Raw genomic sequence first — 22,214 nt, forward strand, 5'->3', positions numbered from 1 at the left:
GAGAATGGCCCCCATAGGCTCATATGTTTGAATGCTTGGTTCCCAGTTGGTGGAACTATTTGGGAAGGATAAGGAGGTGTGGCCTTGTTGGAGGAGATGTGTCACGAGCAGTGGGCTTTGAGGTTTCAAAGGCCCACAGAATTCCAGTTGGCTTCCTCTCTGCCTAGGGCTTGTTATCTCAACGTGTAATTTTTTAGTGAGCTACTGCCCACTGCCATGCCTGCCTGCCGCCATGCCTGCCTGCCTGCCGCCATGCCTCCCACCATAATGGTCAGGGACTCACCCTCTGAAACTGGAAGCAAGTCGTCAGTTAAATGCTTTCTTTTATAAGTTGCCTGGTCATGGTGTGTCTTCCTGCAATAGAACAGTGACTAAGACAGACCCTTTGGGACTGGAGAGATGGCTCACTTGTTAAGAGCACTGGGCACTCTAGCTGAAGACCTGTATTCAATGCGGAGACAGAATTCTCTGTTAATCCAGTTGCATGACTTAAAATAATAGACCTGGGGGCTGGAGATTGGTGTGGCTGCCAAGAGTGCTTGCTGCGTTAGAAGACCCAGGTTTGGTGCTTAGTATCCACGTGGGCAATTCACAACTGCTTGTAGCTTCGCGGCACCCAACAGCCTTTTCTTCCCTTCACCCACACTCAGAGGCACAAACCCCATACAAACACACACATATACTTAATAAAATTAAATCTGTACTTTCTCACTCTAGAGGAGAAAAACCCTTCCACCAGGCCCAGGCACTATTCAGTATATATGTATACACACATACATATAGATACATATCTGTATTTACTGTCCTTTGCTTGTGAGTGTGGATGTGTGCATGCTGCTTGTTGTCCAGGTACAGGCCAGAGGACAGTCTCCAGTCCAGAGCTCAGCCTCCGCTGTGTTTGAACAGGGCCCTGTCACTGTTATACACTGTGAACTAGTGGTCTTCAAGCCTCTGTCTCTGCTCTCTGCCCTCCATCTCTGCTCTCTGCCCTCCATCTCTCTGTGCAGTGCTGGGATCACAGGCTTGTACTTCAATTTACCTGAGTCATCAGCCCAGCCCCCTTGAATGGGATGCTTTTAGTTTATTTTGTATATTCAGAATTTTCTAACCATTAGTTAAGTTTTGTTTTATTTTAGTTTGCTTTTGTTATTCAAGACAGGTTTTCTCTGTATAGCCCTGGATCTCCTGGTCACTTTGTAGACCAGGCTGTCCTTGAACTCAAAGATCTAACTGCCTCTGCCTCCTAAGTGCTGGAATTAAAGGTATGTACCACCTGGTTTATTTAGAACATTTTAAGAGCATGTTAGCGTTTCAGAAAGCCCCTGGGGTGAGTATGACGGCGTGTCCCTGTAATGCCAGTACCTGGGAGGCTGAGGCAGAAGGGTTACAACTTCACTGATGTGCAGATTTAATGCTAGCAAGGGATAATGTGGTCCCGACTCAAAAACAAAAACAAAAAGCAAAGCCAAACATTTCTCATTGTAGAGCCGGAGAGATGACTTACTAGTGTTTGCCACACAGGAAGCCAGGTAAAAGGCCAGGCATAGTGATGTGGAGGAGGCAGAGACAGGAGGAGCCCTGGATGAGGTAGGGTCTCTTACCTTAACAACCTAGTCGAATTGATGTGTTCCAGGTCAAGCCCGAGACCCCATCTCATCTGTCCGTCTGTCATGGGTGGGTCCTAGAACCCTGACAGGGACAGTGAGGAATGAAGAAAGGACAGACAGACATACAGACAGACATACAGACGAGCTGTGGGGGGTGGGTCGTGCTTGCTTTGGTGGAGCAGCAGAAACTACACACCTCGGACCCTCAGCACAGCAGGAGGGCCTACTGCTGGGAGGCTGCTCTGAGCTGTTGCTGGGGAAGCAGCCGTAGCACTTGCTAGGTTTTGCACACACTGGTCAGTGGTTTGCAAATGTGCACTTGGACCAGAAGGAGCCTTGCCATGCCTCTGAGCCTTGCCTTACAGGAGGAAGCTTTTGCCAATTCCCATAGGTCGGTGGCATCGGTGTCCTCACATGGCTGTGCCATGTCACCAGGACACACTCTCTCGGGCCTTCATCTTCTGATACACTCAGTGTCCTTGGCTCTCTGCAAGACTGTGTCTTTAAAAAGGGGGACGGGGACAGGCAGGAGAGATGGCTCAGCTGTTAAGAGCACTGGATACTCTTCCAGGGGACCTGAGATTCAATTCTCAGCACACAGCTTACAAGCGTCTGTCTGTAATTCCAGTTCCAGGGGAGTCCAGCACCCCCTTCTGGCTTCTGTGGCACTGCACAAACCTGCTACACCTGTGGACCTGAAAGCAAAACACACATTTGAAAACAGTAAGCTAGATGGGCTGAGGACTAAGGTGAGGCTGACCTCTGGCCTCCACACTTAGGAGCAGACACATTTCCCAGCACCATCGTGGTGGTGGTGTCGTCCCGTGACTGTGCTTTCCTGGTGGTAATGGCGTGTAGCATCTTTCTAAGTGCTTTGTAGCACTTTAGTACATCTTTGGAGGAATCTTTTTGTTTGTTTTTTGTTTTTCAAAACAGGGTTTCTAGCCAGGCATGGTGGTGCATGCCTGTAATCCCAGCACTTGTGAGGCAGAGGCAGGTAGATTTCTGAGTTTGAGGCCAGCCTGGTCTACAGAGTGAGTTCCCAGACAGCCAGGGCTATACAGAGAAACCCTGACTCAAAAAACAAAACAAACAAACAAACAAAAAACAGGGTTTCTCTGTGTAGCCCTATCCTAGAATTCACTCTGTAGCCCAGGCTGGCCTCAGTCTCACAAAGATCCCCCTGCCTCTGCCTCCCAGGTGCTGGAATTAAAGGCATGCACCATCACTGCCTCCCTAGAGGAATGTCTTTATAAACTGTTTGTCTGTTGTTAAGTTGCAAGCATCTCCCACCCCCTCTCTAACTGAGCTGTAATCCTTCCCCATGAGTTTACGCAGACACAGACGGAGCCTCCTAGTAGGGAATCTTCTCCGGGCTGTAGCTGGGAGAAGGAGTGGGTCTGGTGTGGGTGTGTGGCAGTGGCCAGAGTCCATGTGCTGAGCCAGCACATGGAACCAGGAGGCCCCACTGCCTGAGCAGCTGTCTTTACTGTCATCTGCCTTGTCTCTCTCAGGCCCACGAACATCCCAGGTCCCCGAGTGGAGGGACCTGGACCCCAGGCGGATGCAGATGCCGCAGGGGAATCCGCTGCTGCTGTCCTACACCCTGCAGGAGCTGCTGGCCAAGGACACGGTGCAGGTGGAGCTCATCCCTGAGAAGAAGGGCCTGTTTCTGAAGCATGTGGAGTACGAGGTCTCCAGCCAGGTAACGGGACTCAGTGTGCTGTGCAGAGAGCCGCAGAGCAGAGCAGCCTGGGCAGGGTGCTGAGACAGGGGTCTGGCTCGCTCCAGGGCGTGCCCCAGTACCTGATGGTGCAGGCGAACTGGCCAGCCAGCTTCTGAATAGCTGCTGGTGCCTAGAGCTGCTTCTGACTCAGCTGTTCTCTCTCTCTCTCTCTCTCTCTCTCTCTGTCTCTTTTTCTTACACAGGATCTTGCTATATAACCTTGGCTAGCTTTGAACTCATAGCAATCCTAGTGCCCTGGCCTCCTCTGAGTTCTGGGATTATAGGCCTGAGCCACCAGACCTGACTTATAGGAATCTTTTGAAAAAAAATTTATTTTATTTTATTTTTTTTGCAGTAGGGTCTCATGTATCTCAGGCTAGCCTTGAACTCTCAGAGATATGCCTCCCTCTGCTTCCTAAACACTGGGATTATAGGCACACGCCACCACGCCTAGCTACAATCTTTTGGTCTCTAGAGTGCATGCTTGCAATGCCATTGTCCTAGTGCTGGTTTTCAACGTTGGCAATCCCCTGGGGTTCAGAACACTGGCCCCCGTGGGATCTGGGTTCCAACCCTGTCTTCCGTTTAAGGGGAAGGCAAGCTCACGCCCCTCACACCTTTAGGGTTGCCACTTTCCTGTTATCAGGCGCCCAGCTGTCTGGGTCCATCAGACACAGTTCTGTTGCCACAGGCTTGGTTTGGAGCTCAGCAGCACGTGGTATCCCCAAAGCACCAGATAGCTTGGTCCTTTTGCGCCTTCTTCCATAAATGTTGGGGGTCTTGCTCCAGTTAGAATGGCTTCGGGAGAGTTCTGCTATATGTCCTGTAAGAGTGTAGTTCATGACTACCACCATCTTCTGGTCCTGTCTTCAGCATGTGGGGGAATTGCAGGAGCAGTGTAGGGCGCACAACTCCTCAGGAAGCACAGCCTGGGCTGCACCTGGAGTTGTGGTGCAGGGCTGAGCTGGAGGGCTCCCTCAGGGATGCTTCCAGGGCAACATATCCACCTGCCAGTCTGTAGAAGCTGCGAGAACTTCCGGAGAGGGCTCCTGACTGCAGTGAAGCCGCCCTTGCTACTAGGCCTGACGACCTAGTGTGGGGAGCCGTGCTCACCCCAGCGGCCTCCTGCTGCCTTTTCTCCCTCCTTGCAGGCTTTTTTTCCCCCTGTTTTTGCTTTTTCCTTGTTGTTGGGATCTGTCTCTATTTCTTAATGCTAGGGATATAGGTAGTGTCACACACTACCTATATCTGGCTTTTACCTCGATGCTGGAAATCTGAACTTGAGGCCTCATGCTTGTGTAGTGAGCCCTGTACCTACCTCACCAGCTCCTCAGCCTTGCGCATTACTTTTTAAGAGCATGGCTGTACCCATCCAAGCAGTGAAGAAGTCTCATCATGAAGGAGAACCATGTAAACATTGTAATTTGTATTTCTAGGTAGAATTCTAGAATTTTGCTTTTTGGCAAACATGTGGGGAGAGAGGGCAAGGAATTTGGTAACATTGCTTCTGTGAGTTCTGTGGCATGGTGGGAAAAGGCAAAGAGGGCTGATGGCAGAGGCATGGGCTTCCAGTGACCTAGTAACAAAAGGCAAGAGAGTTGAACTTAAAAGTCAGTTCGAGGCACAGCTGGGTTTAAGGCCATCCTGGACAATTTAGTTAGACCAGATCTCAAAAAGTAAAAAGAGGGCTGGGGACATGGCTCAGTGATAGAGCCCCTGCCTAGAATCCCCCAGTGAGGGGCTGGGGGCGTGGCTCAGTGATAGAGCCCCTGCCTAGAATCCCCCAGTGAGGGGCTGGGGGCGTGGCTCAGTGGTAGAGCCCCTGCCTATAATCTCTCTGTGAGGGGCTGGGGGTGTGGCTCAGTGGTAGAGCCCCTGCCTAGAATCCCCCAGGGAGGGGCTGGAGTGTGGCTCAGTGGTAGAGCCCCTGCCTATAATCCCTCAGTGAGGGACTGGGGGTGTGGCTCAGTGGTAGAGCCCCTGCCTAGAATCCCCCAGGGAGGGGCTGGGGTGTGACTTAGTGGCAGAGCCCCTGCCTAGAAGAAATTGTGCACTTGGTGATGTCCTACTTGCCATGCCCCCTTTGTTTTATAGCGCTTCAAGTCCTCTGTGTACAGACGCTACAATGACTTCGTGGTCTTCCATGAAGTGCTGCTTCACAAGTTCCCCTACCGCATGGTACCAGCCCTTCCGCCCAAGAGAGTGCTGGGAGGTAAGGCAGGGAGGCCCAGGGAAGTGGCAGCAAGTGGCACTCCTGGTGGCGTGTTGCTGGGTGGGCCCGCTGTAGCCCAGGCTGCTGCAGCTGATGGTCTAGAAGGGGCTGGCTGGAGGGCTGCAGTGCACATGCGCCTAGGTCCTTCTGGGCACAGCTCTCTGGCTTAGCCCTTTCATGGTAGAGAAGGGCAGTTAGCCTCAGGTGCCTTCCGGCCCCAGTGCTGGCCCTGCTGGCTGCTTTGGGCTATGCACTAGGATCAGGCCTGCATCACAGGATCTTTCTTATCAACTGCAAATGACTCCAGCACCTCAATGAAATTTGATTGGTGTATTTGTTGCTGTAACTAGATGTCAGATAAAAGCAACTAAGCAGTCATGGGGAAGGCACGGCCACAGGAGCGGTCTGAGGCAGCAGCTCACATTGCATCCAGTCAGGAAGAGAGAGGAGAGCTCAGCTCCTTTTTGGCTTTCTTCATTGCTGGACCTCAGATAAAGGAATGGAGCTGACCGCCTTTAGGGTGTGTCCTCTCGCTTCAGTTAATTGAATCTAGAAACTCAGACACATGCCAGAGCTGGTGAGTCTAGATCTTACCAAGCTGACAATCGCTATAAACCATTAAATCCTAGGTGTTAAGGCAGGAGGATCATGAGGTTCAGACCAGTCTGGGCTATAGTAGACACGGTGCAGAGCCTGCCGGCTCAACTTCCCTGGTGTCCCCAACCTTCTAGTGCAAGTGAACTGCACAGCCGGGGAGCTTGGGCCGCTGTATGTGGAGATAGAGCTCCCGTCCTGAAGCTCCTCACTGTGGATCTACACATGGGTCCATCTTACTCCCAGTGGGTGGCCTCCTGCCCAGTCCTCTGCACCTCTGGGACAGCTGCGCTGCTCACTGACAAGGAATGTTGCACGCAGTGGGAATTGGAAGATGAACTGTCAGGAAGGGACCATTGCCTGCATCCAAGCTGGCTCTGTCCAGTCAGGGCTAATGAGTGCCTGGAGGTTTGGCAAACACTGTCACCTGACTTAGCATTTCTGAGCGCTTAGCTGTCGAGGACACCTGGAGGGTTGAAGGGGGTGGGGGTGGGCCTTATCTCACTGTAATTTTCTTTTTGCTTTGTTTGAGACAGGCAGTCCTTGGCTGCCCTAGAACTTGCTCCTTACTTAGAGCAGGCTGGTCCCTGCCTCCTGAGTGTTGGCATTAAAAGCATATGCTACCACACTTGACTTTTAGTGTTTGTGTGACAGGATTTCACTCTGCAGCTCTGAGAAGCCTGGACTTCCTGAGATTGTAGCCTTCCTGCTTCAGCCTCCCAAGTGCTGAAATTAAAGGCCTGTGGCACCAGACCTGGCTGACCAATAATAAGCGTAGTCCCCAGCCGTGAGCCCTGGGACACTGAGTCGCATTAATCATCAGCACATTAAAGCTGCGTAGCAAGGTGTTTTGGCCACGTCCTCCTAAGTTGCCTTTCTCATAGAGGGCCGTGTGGAATTTTACTGGTTCTCTATTGCTTTTTGTTTAGGATAGGGTCTTACTTTGTGGTCAGGGTCTGGCCTCAGATACTCTGTAGCTCAGGCTATATTCCAGCTAGCTGTAGTCTTCCAAGTGCTAGCTACGCAGATGTGTGTCACCACGCCTAACCTCCCAGTGTTTTCCATTGACACTGACAGACTTGGCCATTTCCCCACCCATGTGTGTTTGGGAGCTCTAGTGCCCCCTGTGGTCTTTGCCTCTGATGAGTTGCTTGGAAGCCGGCTCTGAGTGGGGGCTCTGCTGACTGCGTGGTGACCCTGTACTCTGCTCCAGCCGACAGGGAATTCATCGAGGGCCGCCGGAGGGCCCTGAAGCGCTTTATCAACCTGGTGGCCCGGCACCCGCCCTTTTCCGAGGACGTGCTCCTTAAACTCTTCCTCTCCTTCAGCGGCTCAGTAAGTGTATCCTCGGGCCCATCCTGGTGGAACCCTGGGGCCTGAGACTCTTGCTCCATTCTTTCTTTGAGACCCGGTCCACAGTCAGGTTGACCCAGGATGGCCTCACACTAGAGGCAATCTTCCGGACTCAGCCTCCCAAGTGCTGGGAGCCCATTCCTAGATCTTATTCCCTGAACCTGTGTTTCTTCTACTGTGTCCTGTCTCTTGTTTGAATGTCTAGAGAGGGTTAGCTTATGACTGACAAAACAAGACTTCTTTCTGAAGTACAGGCCGGGCATCATTTTAAAGAGGCCTCCTTGTGTGACCTGGAGGCTTTGTATACCTCTGGCTGTAGTCCACAGGAGATAGAAGCTTTTCTTTCGTGGGGTTATGGTGGAGTTCAGGATGTGACAGTGTGTGTGCCTGTGTTAGGAAGCAGGGCCTTGTCCTCTCTAGACAGCACTGTGAACAGGTGCGAGCCCAAGGGTTCCTAATGTATGTGGAAGGTGCCCACGTGTGTTCTTGGTACGCAGGATCCGTGAAGGGTGGGCAGAACGGGCAGGGGAACCTTGCTTGAATGGGCACTTGGGGCTTTCTGAGCCTTACCCAGTTGCAGGGCCAGGATGTGGGGCAGTCAGGAGTCAGCACAGTTTGTTTTGTATGCTTGTGTGTGGGGGCTGTGTATACATGAGTATGTACTGAGGCTAGAGGACGTTAGGAGTCCTGTTTATTCCTCTTCACCATACTCTCTAGAAATGGGGTCTTTCACTGGCCTTGGAGTCAGGCTGGCAGTCAGCAAGTCGCAGGCATCCTCCTGTCCCTACGTCCCACAGTCCTGGAGTTACAGGTACCCGTGGCCTGTATGCGGGTTGGGTGTTGATCTTAGAATCTCATGCTCTAGCAGTGAATACTCTATCCCCCTCCCTAGCCCGGCCTAGTGTTTGCACTTGATTTTGCTCCCCCAAGGGCAGCTGGCCTCTATGGGAGGGTCCCAGGCTTTCAATAGGTCCCAACCCCCTATCCCCCTTAACTCTCCACCCCCCAGTGGATGGTGTAAGTTCTTACAGCCTTGTTTCTTTTTGTGGTGCTGCCTCTATACCTTGAGCCTCGTGTAGTCCTTTCCTAACCCTGGGGTGGTCTTCAAGCTCGGGGTACAGTGGTGCTGAATTCCTGCTCCAGGATGAGGGTAGAACCAGGAAGCCACGCGTGAGAGGACTAGGAGTCAGGTGCTGAGGGTGTACTGCCCTCTTTATGGTGATGGGAAGCTCTCCTCTTGTGTCTATCTTTCCAGGGATGGATGGGTGTGTCTGTGATGTCCCTGTCCTCACTTTCCCTTTTTGGTAAAAGAGAATTAGAAATGTTCTTTACGTTCTTCCGCAAAGGCTTGGCTGCCCATTCTGAGTTTCTGTGTCTCCCTGGTGACTGTCTGATTTGAAGGCTTGGCTTTGCCAGTGAGGCCTCTGTCCAGGGCTGCGTGTCAGAGCCTGGCCTGAGACCGAGTGCCCACTACCTTTCCTTTCCCACCAGTCATTCCTGTGTTCTTACTGATCCCTAACCCTGAGGACCTGTTCACAGGAAGCAGTCTCTCTCCCCGTTGACGGCTACACGTAGTGTGGAAGGTCTCGTGTCTGTCTCTGGGGTCCATGCTATCCTGGTGTAGCTTGAGCTCTGGTTCTGAGAGGGGCTTCTCTCTGTTCCTCAGGTGGAACTTGCTGTGCTGCTGTCTTTCTGTCAAGCTTTTCTTACAGTTTAACCCTGAGGAGAGTCTGAGATGGCAAAGGGTCTTTGGAATGCCGGGGAACCAGCACATGCACAAAAGCAAGTTTCTCTTCAGAAGGGACTGCATCTGTTTCTATGTTTTTTGAGACAGGGATTAGAATTTGGAGTAATCCCTCTGCTTCAACCTCCTGAGTTGTGGGATTGCAGATGTACCACCACACCAAACTCGAGAGGAAGCTTAGATTTGTCTGTCTCCCTCTCTCCCTTTTCATAGTGTGTGTGTGTGTGTGTGTGTGTGTGTGTGTGTGTGTGTGCCTGTGCCTGTGTGCATGTATGGAGGCTGAAGAAGGACTTCTGGTGTCTTGCTCTATGACCCTCTGCCTTACTCCTTAGAGACAGGATTGCTCACTGCACCTGGAGTTATGCTGACAGCCAGAAAGCCCCAGCTATCCTGTCTCCATTCCCCGTTGCTGGGTTACAGGCACATAAGGCAACACCTGGCTTTGTATGTGGGGATTCTGAATCAGATCTTCATGCTGTGTTGCAAGGCAACTCTGGACCATCTCCTCAACCTCATCTTCTTGAGAGGGTCTTGTTGTATAGCCCAGACTAGCCCCAAACTCTCTGTTCTGCCAAGGTCTTCCCAGTGCTGAGATCACAGGCAAACCTCACTGGGCGTAGCTTCTGTGCCAGTTGGATTTCTAAGGAGCTCACTTGTTCTCAGCCGGGGTGTCATTGCTGTCAGGAGAGGGTGAAGTTGTCTCTTTCCTCTTTCAGGATGTGCAGCACAAGCTCAAGGAGGCGGCCCAATGCGTGGGAGATGAGTTCACGAACTGTAAGCTGGCTCCTAGGGCCAAGGTAGTTTTCTGATTTTGGTTATTCTTTCCCCTCTTAAGCTGAATAATGGTACTGCTAACCCTTGATGATCTTCATCGCGCCTCTATCGGGTGGCCGGGGATCACACCATTATCCACCACCTGTCTATCCCTGTTGGACAGCCTGGCAGCGGGCTTCAGCCTGTAGCAGATGAACAAACAGGTTTTAGGATATCTTCTCTCTGAGACTAATCAGCAGGCCACTGTCTCTTTTCTTGCCACCATTTTCTAGGACTTCCTCCCAGCTGACATCCAGACTCAATTTGCCATGAGCCGGGAGCTGATTCGAAATGTCTACAACAGTTTCTATAAGCTTCGCGACAGAGCTGAGCGGATTGCGACCCGGGCCATTGACAATGCTGCTGATCTTCTCATATTTGGGAAGGAGCTCAGGCATGTGACTCTGCAGGGACTGTGGCATTAGTCAGGTCAGGGACAGGCTCTGGCTACCATCCTGACCCATTGCACTGCAGGAAGGAGACGTGTAGACCAGCAGGTGTGGGAGCAGGACAGGAGAAAGCAGTTTTTGCAGGGTTAGACTGTGTCCTTACATACCTCAGAGTTGCACATATAGTCTTCTTGGTACCTGTCACACTGAGAAAACACCTGCAATTGCAACTTAAGGAAGCAAAGAAGGGTTGATCTTGGCTCACAGTCTGAGGGTACACAGTCCATCATGGTGGCTCACAGTCTGAGGGTACACAGTCCATTATGGTGGCTCACAGTCTGAGGGTACACAGTCCATCATGGTGGCTCACAGTCTGAGGGTACACAGTCCATCATGGTGGCTCGCAGTCTGAGGCTACACAGTCCATCATGGTGGCTCGCAGTCTGAGGCTACACAGTCCATCATGGTGGCTCGCAGTCTGAGGGTACACAGTCCATCATGGTGGCTCACAGTCTGAGGGTACACAGTCTATCATGGTGGGGAAGGCGTGGCAGCGGGAACATAAAGTGGATAGTCACACAGCATCCAGTCAGGAAGCAGAGAAGGGTGGGTGCTGGGGCTCAGCTCGCTCTCTCCTTTCTATCCAGTCTTGGGTTCTGGACCAGAGGATGATGCCGTCCTCATCTGTGGTTCTTCCTCCTCAGGCACACCTCCACGCCCCTCCCCCCATATTGACACTATTAACCAGCACAAATATAAAAAGGCTTGTTTGCCTTCGCAAGAGCAGCTAGTGGCAGAACAAGTTTTCTTTATAATGGTTTAGTAGGGCCCCGGTGTACCCAGCACACAGCAGCATTGTGTGCCAGTCAGTACCCAGTCTTGGCAGTAGCAGTGATTTCCTGGATTCTCACCTACTTCCAAACATCCCCACCAAACCTTCCAAGACCCTCAGGCCCCTCCCGGGAGTTCTGACCCTCCTGGGAACACACATCTAGGGAAGAGACAGGCAGTGAGTGTGTGCTCTGTTCCTGCAGTGCTTTAGGCTCCGACACCACGCCTCTGCCCTCCTGGGCTGCTCTGCACCTCAGCACATGGGGCTCCCTCAAGCAAGCGCTCAAGGGCCTGTCCGTGGAGTTCGCGCTGCTTGCGGACAAAGCTGCACAGCAGGTGAGTGTCTTCCTTCTCCATGGGTCCCTTGTCCTAGAACGTGCTGTCCTACGTGGTGGCGCACCCTTCGGGTAGCCTGGCTTTGAAGTCCTTATCTCTGTGTCGATGATCTTCCATCTCTGCATGGAGACTGCGTGCGCCCATCTGCTCTGGATGCCTCCCCCTGAGCCATTTATGCTTCAGAGAATGCCACTAGTGACAGAAACAGATTGGGTCCTCGTCCCCAGCCCTGGCGTTGCTGAGGTTAAGTAGCTCGGTCCTTGGCACTGTAGTCTTGTACTGGCAGCTTGCTTCTGGATGGACCACATAGTTCCCATTGTGCCAGCTTGTGCTTGGCGACCAGTGACTTGACCCACTGGAATAATAACTAAGCCCTCAGTACCCCAAGAGACTTCCTCCTCTCTGTAAAGAGTGCTGTGCTGTGTATGCAGGATCTGGGCTTAGTTTTACATTTCCTTTTTGTTATGTGGAATGAACCCAGGGCCTTCCTTGTACATATTAGACAATGCTGTGGCACTGAGCCGGCCCTCAGTCCGACATGGAGATCTGACGCTGAGCTGCTTCCCCAATCCTCTCCCTCCCTCTTTTTTTTTTTTGTTGTTGCCATTGTTGTTGAGACAGGGTTTCACTAAGTTTTCTAGCCTTGAACTTATAATCATCTTGCATCATCAGTCTCCTGAGTAGCACTGCCTATCTGGGATGCCACTCCAGCTGTGGTCTTAAAGAAGTTGATATCCTTCTTGAGGCTCTGCCCCCTGCCCAGGAGAGAGGCTTTTTTTTCCGGTTATGTGTCTGGAGTGATCCACCTGCGGGGGACTTGGGGACTTTTCTTACTAGCGGCTGGAAGCTCAGGTGCTGTGAGGTTTCTGTGGAAGAAGGAATTTGATCTCTTTCCTCCTGTGGAAAGTCCCTGATTTGGTTCTTTGTCTGCTCCCACACCTGGGGTGTTCCCTTCAGAAGTGCACATGTGTTTTTCTAATGTATGTGCAATGCATGTGTGTTGGTTCATGTGTATAGAGGTTCACATGTATGTGTTCACATGTGTCAGGAGACAACTTCTCATGCCATCCTCAAGGTTGCCATCTGCATCCTTTGAGACAGGGTTACTCATTGTCCCGGAGTTCACCAGTTAGGCTAGACTAGCTAATCATCAAGCTGGCCCCAGAGCTGCTCTGGTCTCCTCCCTCCCAGCACTGGACGCACAAGCAAGAGCCTCTGCACCCTTTCCTTGGTGTGGAATCTGAGCTCTGAACTCGATTCAACCTTCCAAGGGCAGTGCTTACACTCTGCCGTCTCTCCAACCAGCATCATTGCTGTCTTCGTCCTTGTTAATTAGAAAAGTAATCTTAGCCAGGTAGTGGGGGCCACACCTTTAATCTCAGCACTTGGGAGGCCAAGGCAGGCTAATATCTGAGTTTGAGGCTAGCCTCATCTATAGAGTGAGTTCTAGGACAGCCAGGGATACACAGAGAAACCCTGTCTTATAAAACAAAACAAGAAAAGAAAAAATTTTGTGTGTGTATATATACACATATATGTGTCTGTGCACATGCATGCTCATGCCCACGGGAGGCAGAATCCTTTGTCAGATCCTACAGAGCTGGAATTGATGGGGTGCTGGGACTGAACTTGGGCCCTCTGCAAGAGCAGCACCTGCTTTTGTCAGCAAGCCTTCTCTCCAGCCTGTTACTCAGGGTTAGGTCATCCTTTCTCCCTCTAGCTGCCCCTTTTTAAGGCGTCAGGGGCCTGTGCTTTGGCATAGTGTGTGTGCCATGGCTTTGCTGAAGGTACTTTGGTCCTTGGACCTCAGCTTCCCAGTTGATCCCTGTAGATCCCTGCTGATACAAGAGGGTGGAACTAGATCATCAATGCAACTTTCATCTGTTAAAATTTGTGTGTGTGCATTGGTGCCTGGTGCACGTGTGGAGGGCCCGCCCTCTCCTTCCCTCTTGTTGAAGCAGGGTTCCTTATTTCTGCAGTGCCGTGCACTCCATGGAGGTTGCTCAGAGCTTCTGGGTGTTTTCCTGTTTCTGGTCCCAGGTTTTTTATGTGTGTTTGTGGGGGTTGAATCAGGCTGTCAGGCTGGCTTGCACGGCAGGTGCTTCTAACCACTGAGTCACCTCACTGGCCCGAACTATCTTTTTTTCCTCCTCCCTTTCTCTCCTCCCCTCCTTTCCCCTTCAAATGCTGGGATTGACCGCCTATACCACCATGCCCTTGCTGACTGTTTTCTTTTTTAAGTGTGTGTGTGTGTGTGTGTGTGTGTGTGTGTGCCGTGACATGCTTGTGGAAGCCAGAGAACAACTTGTGAGGTCAGTTCTCTTCTTTTACCCCTGTGGGCCCTGGGCATCAGCCTGGGTGGTGAATGCCCGGCCCTGCTGAGCCCTCTTACCCGCCCCAGGCTGCTTTCTTTTATCAGTGTAACTGTCCTGCAAGCGTGGGTTCTAGAAGTGTACTTGAAGCTGTTTGTCACGGACACTGGGCAGGCCTCTCTAGACTCAGCAGGAAGCCTGAGTCCGGGTGCTGTGTTCTGCACAGCACAGGGTGAATGTCTCTGTAGATTGCCCAGGACTTCCCGATTTATCTACCTGTGCCTCCATTTTAAGGCTGGTGTGTCTGGAGTGCCGGATGGCAAACTCCCAACCCTGGGTTTCTTTGACATTTTTGACTTCTCTGTTGAAACTTAACTTAGGGGGAATGTACTGCTTCCTGGATATTTTTACCAGTCTTCATGTTGATGTTAAGGGAAGTTTGTTTTGCTTAGTTTAGGGTCTTAGATTTGGGGTGGGGGGTGACTTCTCACTTTGTTCCTGAAGCTGGCCTGCTACTCACGTTGTAGCTTTGAACTTGTGCTCCTCCTCCGACCTCAGCCTCCCGAGTGCTGGGATTACAGGTGTGCCCCTGCAAGGCCAGCTTGGTGTGTGTGCATGTGTGCAGAGGTCAGAAGAGGATGCTGGGAGTCTTACTTCATCATCATTCCCTTGAGATGTGCCAACAAGTCCCTCTGCTCTGCCTCTCAGCATCGGGCCACAGTTGTGCAAGAGGCCAGCCTCGCTTTACATGAGCGTCGGGACTGAGCTCAGGTCCTCGTGCCTGTCTGGCAAGTGCTCTGCCCTGTTGAGCAGTCAGCTGCTCCAGCCTCCCTGGGCTGTGTGTTTCTTAAAGGCATGCGCTTGGAGTGTCAGGGTGTCACGCACACGGATGGGAAGGGTGGGCTGGCCAGCGAGCCAGGCAGACAAGCAGAATCCCCTCCTCCTTCCCTCTGTAGCAGGGAAGCAGCCCTAGCCTGCCATCTAGGACAGGATGGCTGTGCTGTCTCCTTTTCTGGTGCAGTCCTTTTGTGTCCGTGCTGTGTGTGTAGCATGTGTATGTGTTGTGCAGAAGCCATGTTTGTATGTGTGCTTTGTTTGCTGTCCTTCAGCTTGCCTTTCCTTAAATTTAGAAATTAACTTATTTTATATATATGGATGTTTTGCCTGCTGTGTGTCTGTGAACCTCATGTGTGCCTAGTACCACAGAGGCCAAAGGAGAGCAATGAATCTCATAGGACTGCAGTTATAGTTCATTGTGAGCCGCCATATGGGTGCTGGGATTGAACCCAGGTCCTCTGGAAGAGCAGCCAGTGCTCTTAACTTCTGAGCCGTTCCCCTAGCTCCTCCATTTTTTAAAAGGTAAATATGTAGTTAGTTAATTAATTGGGATAGGGTTGGGCAGTGGTGGCACACGTCTTTAATCCCAGCACTCAGGAGGCAGAGGCAGGTGGATTTCTGAGTTCAAGACCAGCCTGGTCTACAGAATGAGTTCCAGGACAGCCAGGGCTATACAGAGAAACCCTGTCTCGAAAAACCAAAAACCAAAAACCAAAAAACCAAACCAAACCAAACCAAACCAAAACAAAAACCCCACAAAAACCCAAAAACATTAATTGGGGTAGGGTCCCACTGTATATCTCTGGCTAGACTGGAACTGACAGATCTATCTGCCTCTGCCTTTTGAGTTCACCACCACACCTGGCTCCATCTTGCATATTTTGTTTTGTTTATTTTTGTTTTGAGATAGGGTTTCCTCACTGAACCTGTGTCATTCCAGTTCAGTTAGGCCATGGAGCCTACAAACCCTCAACTCCTAGGTTTGTCCCACTTCCAGCTCCCCAGCTCTGGGGTTGCATTAGACATGGTACCTCGCCCCTTATGCGAGTGCTGGGAATCTGAACTCGGCCCCCCATTTGCATGGTAAGCACTTGGCTGCTGAGCCTTCTCTCTAAGCTTCTCTCCTTACTTGGAGAACCTTTGGCTCACCCGTTCTTTTCCTGGAACTTGTTACTTAGTATCTGAACTGGCTGCAGTTGTGGGATTGAATTACCTGGGAACCTCATGATTTAGTGGACTGAAGCTTAAGGGGACATTCCAGAGTCCCCCTGAGACGGCCACATCCGACTTATCCAGTTCCTGTGTCCCCATGAAACTGTCTTCGTGCACAAGTCGGTGTACAGCTCTTGGGGTGAGCATAGATTTCTTGGCTACAGCTGGAGTACTAGGAGCCTTAGGCATGTGTTGGCTGGGACATGTGTACGTGCATACACATGGCCATATGCACATGGCTGTCACTGTGTCCCTGAGTGTTTCAGTGGCATGTATGTTGGAGGCAGTGTGCCATGGATGAGTTTCAGCACTGGGCTGTCTGTGTGTCTGTCTACATGTCACAGCTGCCGTGTTGCCTGTGCACAAAGTCACAGCCTGTAGCCTCCATCCCACCCTCCCCTGCTTCGGCCTGCAGTGTGGCTCTTCCTTTTCCCTCTGCTGCCTGGAGGTACCAGAATGTCTGAGTCCACTCCTACACTCACGCCGCTCCCTGTCAGGTCCTGTGTGCCTCTCTGGTCTCCCACAGCCCTCTCCAGACCTCTTTCCCTATGCTAAAGAGCCTCTCCCAGCATCCTTCCTCCATTTGCCCTTTGGACACACATAGCCTCAAAGAGAAGCTGGTAAGTGATGGGCAGAGCAGCCAGGGCCAGCATGAGGTGTGGCTCTGCCGTGCCCGAGAGACACTGCATGTGACATCAGTGGAGAGGGTGCCACCCTGTCCTCATATCCTCCAGGTTTGAGAACATCTCTGCCTTTTCCTGCAAGGCTCTCAGTGACCCTGGGCCCTTCTGAAGCCTGGGCCGATGGCTCAGGAGGAGAGCTGCTGGTTGTGGTTGGGAGCGTGAGGTCTCCACAGGGTGCTGCGTGTTGGTTAACTCATCCTTGTTCCTAGGGTAAGAAGGAGGAGAACGACGTGGTGGAGAAGCTGAACCTCTTCCTGGATTTGCTGCAGTCCTACAAAGTGAGTCTCTAACACGTCTGTCTGATTGAGACCTTGGGATTGTTGACGGGGTGAGGGGAAGGCTAGGCAGGGCAGGGACTGACTGTCATGTGACTTGTTTGACTTTCCTGGGGAGACTGTTCCCAGAGATAAGGCACTGATAGACCAGAGGGGATTCTGCTTACGTCAGCTGGTGAGGTTACTAGGACTGATCCCAGAAGCAAGGGTGGCTCACAGGTGGTGCACTTCCTCCCTGTTCAGACTTTACCTCGTACTAATCCTGTGGAGCTGCTGTCTCCCAGGCTCCATGAGGGAGTGTCAGCAGACGCGATCTCATGAGGCACTCATGGGAGTCATCACAGCTGCTCTCTCTGCTTCAAGATGGGGATGGGCACATCCAGCCCAAGGGAAACCTGTCTGCCTAAAGGTCTCCTAGGCTGGCTCAGGACTCCTGCTAGCACCCCAGGAAGCTCCCAAGATGAAGGGGAGATGGATGATTGCAGTGTGTGGTAGGATCCAAGATGTACATGAGTATCTGTGAGTGTCAGGTTCTCTGTAAGTGACTGGAACTCTCTGTAAGCCTCACACAGGGGCTTAGCCGCTTCTCATGGGCAAGCCTATAGCCGAGGCAACTGAAGAAACCTGAAGAGCTCTGGGAGAGCCAGCCCAGAGCGTACAGGGAAGGTTTTGGAAGAGTTTGCTCTGTTGACTGGGCTGGTAGCATGTGGCTTCTGCTGTTCAGGGCCTTGTGTTTCCAACATGCACCGACATGCCTGGCCTCCTGTGAGATTCCTGTTTGGTGTTGAGGGCCCCACCAATTGATGTCAGTATCTTCTTTCTTGGGCACACTGCCCTACCACAAGTAGACACTGGCTATCTGAAGTTGGTTGATAATAGTAGTCTGAAGTTTGGGGCTGCCTCAGGGTCCTACTAGACTATACAGATCCTTTCATGGAAGGGAGATTCATTCTCCTTTGGGGCTTGGGGTAGTGCACAGATTAACCTGACCCAGATAGGATCTGAATGGGGCTCAGCTCTGAACCAGAGTATGTAAGTAACTGTTTGTCTCCCTTATTTTAATTACATTGATTTGTGTGTGTGTGTCTGTGTGTGTGTGTCTGTGTGTAGTGCACACATGCGCATGGAGGTCAGAGGACAACTTGCAGGAGTCAGTTCTTGCTTTCCACCCTGTGGAATCAAACTCAGATCATCAGGCTTGGCAGCAAGTGCCTTTACCCAGGAAGCCATCTTGCTCTCCCCCTCCCCACCCATCGCCACCCCCCAGCCCTCTTGGGCTCTTTCCTCTTTCTGAATAGGAAAAGCCCATCCTCCCAAGGGCCCTGATGGCTCACTGCCTGTCAGCTTGAGGGAGCCCTAACTGCCTCTGCTCTCTCCGTGGGAGGAGGCCTCAGCTCCTCCAGGCTCTTGGTCCCTGTAAGGCTGGCTGCAGTAGGTGAGCGTGCCTCTCTCCCCGAAGGACCTGTGTGAGCGGCATGAGAAGGGCGTGCTTCACAAGCATCAGCGGGCCCTGCACAAGTACGGCCTGATGAAGAGGCAGATGATGAGTGCAGCACATGGCCGAGAGCCCGAGTCTGTGGAGCAGCTGGAGTCACGGATCGTGGAGGTGAGCGGCCGGCCGGTATCGGGGAGCGGCTGTGGGCTGCAGGTGGAGTGGCATCTGGCGTTGCTCTAAGCATTGGAATTGTGGGTATCCAGATCAGGGCTGTGCTGTGGTGGAGGTGGGAGCTGTTCCAGGTGCTCAGTGCTGTTTCCCTGGCCTTGTATTTGCTTGGTGTTTGCTCCTGTGGATGTGATGTTGGATGTGAGGACAGGGGCCCATGCCCAAGCTCAGAGCAGATCTCTGTGCCATGCCTGAGGTTCACAGACTGGCTCTCTGTGTCACACCTGAGCTCCTGTGCAGACTGGCTCTCTGTGTCACACCTGAGCTCCTGTGCACAGACTGGCTCTCTGTGTCACACCTGAGCTCCTGTGCACAGACTGGCTCTCTGTGTCACACCTGAGCTCCTGTGCACAGACTGGCTCTCTGTGTCACACCTGAGCTCCTGTGCACAGACTGGCTCTCTGTGTCACACCTGAGCTCCTGTGCACAGACTGGCTCTCTGTGTCACACCTGAGCTCCTGTGCACAGACTGGCTCTCTGTGTCACACCTGAGCTCCTGTGCACAGACTGGCTCTCTGTGTCACACCTGAGCTCCTGTGCACAGACTGGCTCTCTGTGTCACACCTGAGCTCCTGTGCACAGACTGGCTCTCTGTGTCACACCTGAGCTCCTATGCACAGACTGGCTCTCTGTGTCACACCTGAGCTCCTGTGCACAGACTGGCTCTCTGTGTCACACCTGAGCTCCTGTGCAGACTGGCTCTCTGTGTCACACCTGAGCTCCTGTGCACAGACTGGCTCTCTGTCACACCTGAGCTCCTGTGCACAGACTGGCTCTCTGTGTCACACCTGAGCTCCTGTGCAGACTGGCTCTCTGTGTCACACCTGAGCTCCTGTGCACAGACTGGCTCTCTGTGTCACACCTGAGCTCCTGTGCAGACTGGCTCTCTGTGTCACACCTGAGCTCCTGTGCACAGACTGGCTCTCTGTGTCACACCTGAGCTCCTGTGCAGACTGGCTCTCTGTGTCACACCTGAGCTCCTGTGCACAGACTGGCTCTCTGTGTCACACCTGAGCTCCTGTGCACAGACTGGCTCTCTGTGTCACACCTGAGCTCCTGTGCACAGACTGGCTCTCTGTCACACCTGAGCTCCTGTGCACAGACTGGCTCTCTGTGTCACACCTGAGCTCCTGTGCAGACTGGCTCTCTGTCACACCTGAGCTCCTGTGCACAGACTGGCTCTCTGTGTCACACCTGAGCTCCTGTGCAGACTGGCTCTCTGTCACACCTGAGCTCCTGTGCACAGACTGGCTCTCTGTGTCACACCTGAGCTCCTGTGCACAGACTGGCTCTCTGTGTCACACCTGAGCTCCTGTGCACAGACTGGCTCTCTGTGTCACACCTGAGCTCCTGTGCAGACTGGCTCTCTGTCACACCTGAGCTCCTGTGCACAGACTGGCTCTCTGTGTCACACCTGAGCTCCTGTGCACAGACTGGCTCTCTGTCACACCTGAGGTCCTGTGCACAGAATGGCTCCCTGTGTCACACCTGAGCTCCTGTGCACAGACTGGCTCTCTGTGTCACACCTGAGCTCCTGTGCACAGACTGGCTCTCTGTCACACCTGAGGTCCTGTGCACAGAATGGCTCTCTGTGTCACACCTGAGCTCCTGTGCAGACTGGCTCTCTGCTTACAGCAGGAGAACGTGATCCAGACTATGGAACTCCGAAACTACTTCTCCCTGTACTGCCTGCACCAGGAGACGCAGCTCGTCCACGTCTACCTGCCTCTCACATCGCACATCCTGGGGGCCTTCGTGAACTCCCAGATCCAAGGGCACAAGGAGGTAAGCCACCCCTGCCCCCGCTGTCACTAATGCCAGCCTGTCTTCAGCTGCCTGGCTGTCGCCTGCAGCCAGTGATCTCGAGGATGGAGCTGATACCCACTGGCCTGGAGAGTTCCTAGTTCTCCAGCCTCTTGTGTGGCCAGAACGGTGACACTGAAGACTTGTGAGTGGGATCAGAGAGAAGTCGGGAAGTTCATTCCTTTTAGGAGACCTCTTGAGAGTCAGGAAAAGCATGGAGACTCTCCAGGCCCTACAGCTGAGAGAAACAGGTGGTGGGAGTTGGTGTGACTGGGAACACTGAGGACTTACCTGGAAGTCCCTTTAGCTGCCTCTAGGTGTGGCTGTTCAAGGGGGCGGGGGGGGGGGGGGGGGGGGAATCATGGCTGAGTCATGGGAAGCCCTGGGATGCTCACCCTGTTGTGCGGGGCCTGAGCCCATGTCTTCCATCTTTGCTCCCTCTCCCCGGCAGGGACTGAGGTAGCACTTCAAAGACAGTGTGTGATTTTTTGGGGGGCGTGAGGGATGTAAACCTAATGCCTGCCCCCAGCTGGCATGATAACAGCCTAGTTAATAATTCATTGAAGTTCATTGTGAAGAGTAAAATTAGTGCTTGGGAGGAGGGCTCTTTCCAGAGTGGTAGATATCAACAAAGAGCTGCATCTCCTCTCCTGAGTTATCGACTCCTCAACAACTAAGACCCTATTTTAAACCTCTAAAAATTATTTATTTATTATTTACGTGTATGTGTGAGTTTATGGGTGTCACATGTCTGCAGGAGTCCTCAGGGGCCAGAAGAAAGTGTCAGGTTCCCCTGGAACTGGAGTTATATACAGATAGTTGTGAGCTGCCAAGTGGGTGCTGGGACCCACACCTAGGTGCTCTGTAAGAGCAGCCAGTGGTGTGACTTGCAGTGCATCCTGCCCACTTTTGAGACAAGAGCTCACTATATAGATAGATAGACTTGGCTGGTCTTGATCTGCCTCCTCTGCTTCCCGAGGGCTGGAATTAGCGGTGTGTACTTCTACACTGTCCGCCATTTTCTTTTCTTTTCATCCCCCCCCTTTGTTTTGGTTGTTTTTTTTATTTTTTGTATGCATATGTGTTACATGTGTATGTGTTTATAAATGTTTGCATGTATATTGGCACATATGCATGTGCAAGAGACTATATTTGTGCATGTGTGTGAAGGTTGTGCGTTGATCATTCCTGGATCATTCCTTACCTCATGTATTGAGGCAAAGTTGCAGTTACCCTGAGCCCAGAGCTCACTGATTCTGCTAGGCTAACTATCCAGCTTGCCCAGGGATCTTCTGTCTCTCTTTATCCACTTAACATTTACTGGTGCTGGGCGGGCATCTGAGTCACAGTCCCCACAAGCCATCTCCTCAGCCTGCCCAGGCTTACTTCACACGGCTCTGAGTTTACCATGAATCTGGCTTCAGAGCACTAAAATCAGACCAGCGGGAGTTGTGTATCTGTCCTTACCCTGTCAGGATCTGTGGGTCTAGAAACCACTATCCAACCTGGTGCGATGGCTCAGTGGTTAAGAGCACTGGCTTCTGCTCCTCCGGAGACCCACGTTCAGGTCCCGGCTCCTACGTGGCAGCTCACCGCCGTCTGTAACTGTAGCTCTCACGGTTTTGACATCTCTACACATGCAGACAGACAGACGGACATGGAAACAAAACAACAGTGCACATTTTATTTCTAAAAATAATTTTAAAAAGGAAAACACTATCCAACCTTGAGAGGGACAGCCTGCTTGGTTTCAGCCTGGCATGTGACTAAATGGCGACTGGTGGCAAGACGGGTTACTCTGATTAGGATCTGGAGGGCTAATTT

The 22,214-nt window shown here is 52.2% G+C and overlaps 1 protein-coding gene and 1 long non-coding RNA gene across 3 annotated transcripts in view; one reads left to right on the forward strand and one right to left on the reverse strand.

Moving 5' to 3' along the window:
- Positions 1-22,214, forward strand: part of Snx8 (sorting nexin 8) — a 50,058-nt gene that overhangs the window by 25,251 nt on the left and 2,593 nt on the right. For both annotated transcript variants that reach the window (XM_052167731.1, XM_052167732.1), the window contains exons 2-10: positions 3,122-3,312; positions 5,428-5,545; positions 7,353-7,474; positions 9,953-10,033; positions 10,283-10,443; positions 11,473-11,605; positions 16,859-16,927; positions 18,384-18,530; positions 20,223-20,372. In XM_052167731.1, the coding sequence (XP_052023691.1) occupies positions 3,122-3,312; positions 5,428-5,545; positions 7,353-7,474; positions 9,953-10,033; positions 10,283-10,443; positions 11,473-11,605; positions 16,859-16,927; positions 18,384-18,530; positions 20,223-20,372 (1,172 nt within the window). The remainder of the gene's footprint in view (positions 1-3,121; positions 3,313-5,427; positions 5,546-7,352; positions 7,475-9,952; positions 10,034-10,282; positions 10,444-11,472; positions 11,606-16,858; positions 16,928-18,383; positions 18,531-20,222; positions 20,373-22,214) is intronic.
- On the reverse strand, positions 18,654-20,214 carry LOC127672554 (uncharacterized). The gene is made up of 5 exons (XR_007974988.1): positions 19,816-20,214; positions 19,560-19,635; positions 19,338-19,449; positions 19,228-19,301; positions 18,654-19,189 (listed from the first exon to the last, which is right to left on the reverse strand). It is a non-coding gene; the product is annotated as an uncharacterized LOC127672554 (long non-coding RNA).

Source organism: Apodemus sylvaticus, chromosome 22, assembly GCF_947179515.1.
Source record: "Apodemus sylvaticus chromosome 22, mApoSyl1.1, whole genome shotgun sequence".
NCBI lineage: Eukaryota > Metazoa > Chordata > Mammalia > Rodentia > Muridae > Apodemus > Apodemus sylvaticus.